This window comes from Gossypium arboreum, chromosome 13 (genome assembly GCF_025698485.1).
Source record: "Gossypium arboreum isolate Shixiya-1 chromosome 13, ASM2569848v2, whole genome shotgun sequence".
In the NCBI taxonomy this organism is placed as follows: domain Eukaryota; kingdom Viridiplantae; phylum Streptophyta; class Magnoliopsida; order Malvales; family Malvaceae; genus Gossypium; species Gossypium arboreum.
In genome coordinates, this window is record NC_069082.1 from 104540242 (window position 1) to 104545299 (window position 5058).

The 5058-nt window shown below is 28.6% G+C and overlaps 1 protein-coding gene across 1 annotated transcript; it reads left to right on the forward strand.

Moving 5' to 3' along the window:
* The first annotated feature begins 823 nt into the window (after positions 1–823).
* LOC108463396 (monooxygenase 1-like) lies at positions 824–4055 on the forward strand. The gene is made up of 6 exons (XM_017763341.2): positions 824–993; positions 1141–1287; positions 2654–2710; positions 2794–2962; positions 3062–3290; positions 3363–4055. The coding sequence occupies exons 1-6, from the start codon at positions 911–913 to the stop codon at positions 3878–3880; spliced, it is 1203 nt and encodes a 400-aa protein (XP_017618830.1). The 5' UTR covers positions 824–910; the 3' UTR covers positions 3881–4055.
* The last annotated feature ends 1003 nt before the right edge of the window (positions 4056–5058 follow it).

Consider the following 5058-nt stretch of genomic DNA (forward strand, 5'->3'; position numbering starts at 1 on the left):
CATGAAAATATAGGTATTTTTTAAAATATATACTGGTATCACTTGACACAAAGGCGACACCAATAAAAAAGATTATCTTTTTAAAAAAATATCGTGATTGTTGAATGATTGAGTAAAAAGTAGAGTGGTGTCATCAATATATCAGACCTCACCCAATAATACAGCAAGCATTTTATTTTCATAATTAATTTATTTTCCACCCTAGTTTTATATTTAATTAATTTTAATATACTTTTATAAAAAATACGGGTTCAACTTTGATTAATATGTAAAAGTCAAACATTTAAAATATAAATTATGATTAAAAACAAAACAAAAGAAAATGATGCTAAATCTATTTTTTCTTTTGGGAAACGATAGTGATAGTTAAAGATAAATTATATTACCACTAATTATTGAATTTCTATTTTGAACATTTAATTAAGAAAAGCGGTTAATAACAAAAAAATTAATTAAATAATTATAAAAGTTATAAAATATTTATTTAATAATTTTATTTTATTTTTGTCATTAAAATTATACAATGTGTAACTATTAAGAGTTAAAGTTATTATTATGTCAATTTTAAAAGCTACCACCATTTAATCGGTTAGTTACTAAAAGATAAAATTAAATATTTAAATGATCATTTTATAAATTTTTATAGTTGAGTAATTAAATATTTTATTAATGGGTGATCATTTTGTAAAATTTTAAATAATTAACTAAAATTAAATTATTAATTATTAAATCACTATTTTATAATTTTTATAATTTTTCATTCAAAAACAGTTAGCAGACTTTGTCTAATAATAAAATATGTTTGTATCAATATATATGGTGGATTCAGAAGATATCTAAAACAGACACGGTGCTGAAGCATTCCATCTATAAAGCCCTCCTGCCCTTTTCACCAGCAAACTAAGTAGTCATGAATATTAGTGAACAAGAACAGGACATCGTCATCGTCGGCGGTGGTATTTCTGGCTTGGCCACCGCCCTTGCTTTTCGCAGGTTCTCCACTCTTCCGCCTCTTCCTCCTTCCCCCCATATTTTTCTTTGTTCATAAAACTCGCTCCTTTTCTGGACACTTGAAGGGAGAAGCTATCAACGCATTCAGTATACAGTGAATAAGTAGTATGTGTTTGTTGTATTTTGCAGGAAAGGAATAAAGAGCATGGTGTTAGAGAGATCGGAAACGCTGCGAGCCGCCGGCGTTGGCATCATTATGCAACCGAATGGGTGGCGTGCACTTGATCAGTTGGGTGTTGCCGCCAAGCTTCGGCAGACTTGCACTGAAATTCCATCGTAAGCTTAATTAGCACTCTCTTCAAAAGTTCTACTTAAATAGTTTAATTAAAATATTTTAGATGTCTTCTAAATCTTGAAGCTTTACTTCTCTAACGACGACTGAAAATTCTAATGCAGAGTTACCATAAACAGAAATAAATAGAAAAAAAAAATTGAAGTTGAAGTGTTTTCTTTTAAGAAAAGAAAATAAACAGAATTTATTCACATATTTTTGCCTTTAAGAAAATATAAGTCACTGTTAATATCTCCAAACTCGTGCAAAACTGTTTTAAATTTATTTTTTAATTTGTTATTGAATTATTTATTTTTAATATAATTTATTTCTTTTGAAAGTAGCAAAAGTAAAAACCTTCATTAAATATTTAACTTTGTTAAAATAATACAAAACAAATAAATATTATTAATGCTAAAAAATATAAAGATTTATCCAACCAAATAAAATTTAATATATCTATATTATTAATAAAATTTTTGTTAGTATAAGTTAACCGAATATTAATTTATTATATATTTATATTATTTCTAAACACATATTTATATTTAAATTTATCGTATATATATTATTTTAAAACATGCATTTATATTTTAATTTTCTAATTCTCAAACATATATGTATGTGTGATAAGATTTTAATATATTTTAAAATTTTAAAATTTTTACAGAGGTAAACGGTATATTCATATTATTTTAATTAAATTGAAATACATATTACATTATAAAAAATTATATTTTAATAAATCATTTCGTGCCTATGAACTAAAGAAGACTACCATATCGTATTACGTTCCAAGTAAATAACGACTTTCGTTCTCGTTTCCATTTCTTATACCGGATCGATCCACTAATATATGTTCACAACTAATTTTTTTATATTTTATTACATTCCATCTGTATGTAATATTTTCTAAAATGTAATGATTTATTCTGATTTTTTATTAATATAATATAAAAATTAATTAATTATGAAAATTGTATAAAATTTAGATTAATTACAAAATGAGTTATTTTCTACAATATTCTTAAATATCATCAACCTATCAAGCCGTAAGAAAATATAAAATATTTTTAAATAAATATTATACAAATACAAAAAAATGAAAATTAAAAATATTTATGACAGGAAATAAACGTCTCACACATCCGCGATACCATTTAAAAAATTAAAGTTTTTATTTCATTGGAATTGTTGACAGTTGATGGTGAAAAATCTATGGTGCTGGCGACGCCAAAAAAAAATACTGTACAGAACAATTCATTTTGCAGTTAATTTAAAATTTATATCATTTTCAAAATTAATTAATTTTTTAATTATTTTAATTAAAAAAACCCGAAATATTCTGAAGTTATACCGATATGGATGTAGGGGAGTATTTATATCAGTTGCTGAGGGCAAGTGTCGTGAATCAGAATTACCTCTTGGGTAAGTTGGAAACCCCTAGTTTTTAGTTTTTTTATGGCTATTAATGGAAGTAAAAAAAAAAAAAAAGTAAATATATTTGACAGGAAAGGGGAATTACGTTGTTTGAAACGGATGGAGCTGATGAAGGCACTAGCGGAGGAATTGCCTGTGGAAAGTGTGTATTTGGGATGCCGAGCGGTCTCTATCCTACTTGACCCTCTTACTTCCAATCCCCTTCTTCAACTCCACGATGGCACTCTCATTAAAGCCAAGGTGTTATATCATAACTTTAATCTAAGTTACGGATAACTTATCATTTTATACTGGAGAGTGTATATAGGTGTGGCTATTAATGTGGGTGTTTGGTGACAGATTGTAATTGGATGCGACGGGGTGAACTCCATAATTTCAAAATTTGTAGGCGTAAATTCCCCAAAGCTTTTCTCTCGATGTGCGACCAGAGGTTTCACGTATTATGAAGGTGGTCATAGTTTTGGCGATAAGTTTCGTTTTTATAGCTCCAATGATGTTACTTTGGGACAGCTTCCTGTAACTGATAAGCTTGTGTATTGGTTTTTGACTCGAGTCTTAACATCTCAAGGTAACAACATATCTTTTACTCTTTACAAACACTAATTTTGTTTATAATAAATGGCATGATGATGATGAACAGATTTGAGTGATGCAAAGAAGGATCCAGCCTACATAACAAAAGCATCACTAGAAGCAATAAAGGGTTTCCCTGAAGAAATAGTGGAGCTGGTAAAGAACACAGAGCCCAATACGTTGTACCTGACTGAACTTCGGTATCGGGCGCCATGGGACCTGGTGCGCACCAAGTTCAGAAAAGGCACGGTGGTTGTGGCAGGAGATGCAATGCATGCGATGTGCCCTTTCATCTCACAAGGTGGAGGGGCGTCGCTAGAGGACGCAGTGGTGTTGGCAAGATGCTTGTCTGAGAAACTTAAGCAAGCAGCGGAAGGTGGAGGAAAAAGGTTGGTTGTGGAAGCCCTAGATGAGTATGTGCGGGAGCGTAGGATGAGGGTTTTCTGGCTTTCTTTGCAGACATATTTCATTGGACTTGCACAAGACAATACGTCTAAGGTGAAGAAAGCTTTGGGTATTGCTGGCCTAATTCTTGTTTTTGGGGACCAGACAAGTCATACTGATTATGACTGCGGCCACCTCTGATCACTTTCCTAAGACTTAATAAATGCATGTGATGACAACGTGCAGTTCTTTCCTAAAATTAAACAGCCAAAGTCAGTGTAATAATGTCCCCATCTCCCTTTCCTTTCCTTGGTGTTATTTTTATGTTGTATTTTAGTTATCTTTTTATGTTATATAACCACGTGATATTTTTAAATAGTTTAGTAATATTTTCAAGAAGTACTTTTAAGATAAAAAGTATTTTTGACATAAAAAGTATTTTAAAAAAGTTAAATTTTTGTGTTTTTAAAAATATTTTTTCAAGCACTTAGTACTTTTCAAAAGCACTTTCTCTCTAAAAAACGTAATGTTTAGGGATATTTTTATTTTAAAAGTATTTTTTGTCTTAAAAGTACTTCTTAGAAGCATGGCTAAATTAAGTCTGAGAAAACTAATATTTTTAGTATTTTGATGAATTTGTATAAAATTTTTTCATTGTTTGAAGATTTTCAAAATATTTCATAAAATTGCTTTCAATAAAACAAGTATACATTTGAAATTTTCTTTCATTGTTTAATTTGGTTTTTATATCTATAAATTTATATTATACATTATATTTTTGCATATATTGTAATGATTTATTTAAAATAAATACATCAAATTAAATACATAATATCATTCAATTAATAAGCTAGAGTCAAAATTGAAAACAACCAAAGCGGATAGATGATTCTTAATTGTGTTATAAAAAACAAAGATTGAATAATAATAAATTAGCTTCCAAACCACAATTAGTACTACATAACATTAAATTAATAATATTATCCAAGTGCATAGTTAGTAGTACACCACATGATGACTACAATATTTGTTTGAATAATAATAAATTAGCTTTAAAATAGTATATAAAGATTAAATAAAAGCTAATTTATTATTATTCAATCAGTAGAATAAATGGGCTTCCTTATGCATTTGTTCCAACCTTTCTAGTCTTTTATCCATTGCTTTGGTTTTTCTTTGTGTACAGTAAGGATGTGTACTTGGTAGATTTTTTTCGGTTTCCAGATTACTGAAATAATTTTTTAATTAATTAGGATCTTTTGGTGGACTTTAATGCATATGATGTAATGTAATACAGATGCATGAAATGAATGCAAAAAGCCGCCGATTCTGATTCAATCCCATTTAGAAAACTTTACTAGAAAACAAAGTTCTTTACA

What these genes read in the sequence shown, in the direction of transcription:
- LOC108463396 (XM_017763341.2), top strand. Translation starts at nt 911, where the DNA reads ATGAATATTAGTGAACAAGAACAGGACATCGTCATCGTCGGCGGTGGT. An exon ending in ACCGCCCTTGCTTTTCGCAG is followed by an intron (nt 994 to 1,140) that starts GTTCTCCACTCT and finishes TGTATTTTGCAG; the next exon opens with GAAAGGAATAAAGAGCATGG. An exon ending in GAATCAGAATTACCTCTTGG is followed by an intron (nt 2,711 to 2,793) that starts GTAAGTTGGAAA and finishes TATATTTGACAG; the next exon opens with GAAAGGGGAATTACGTTGTT.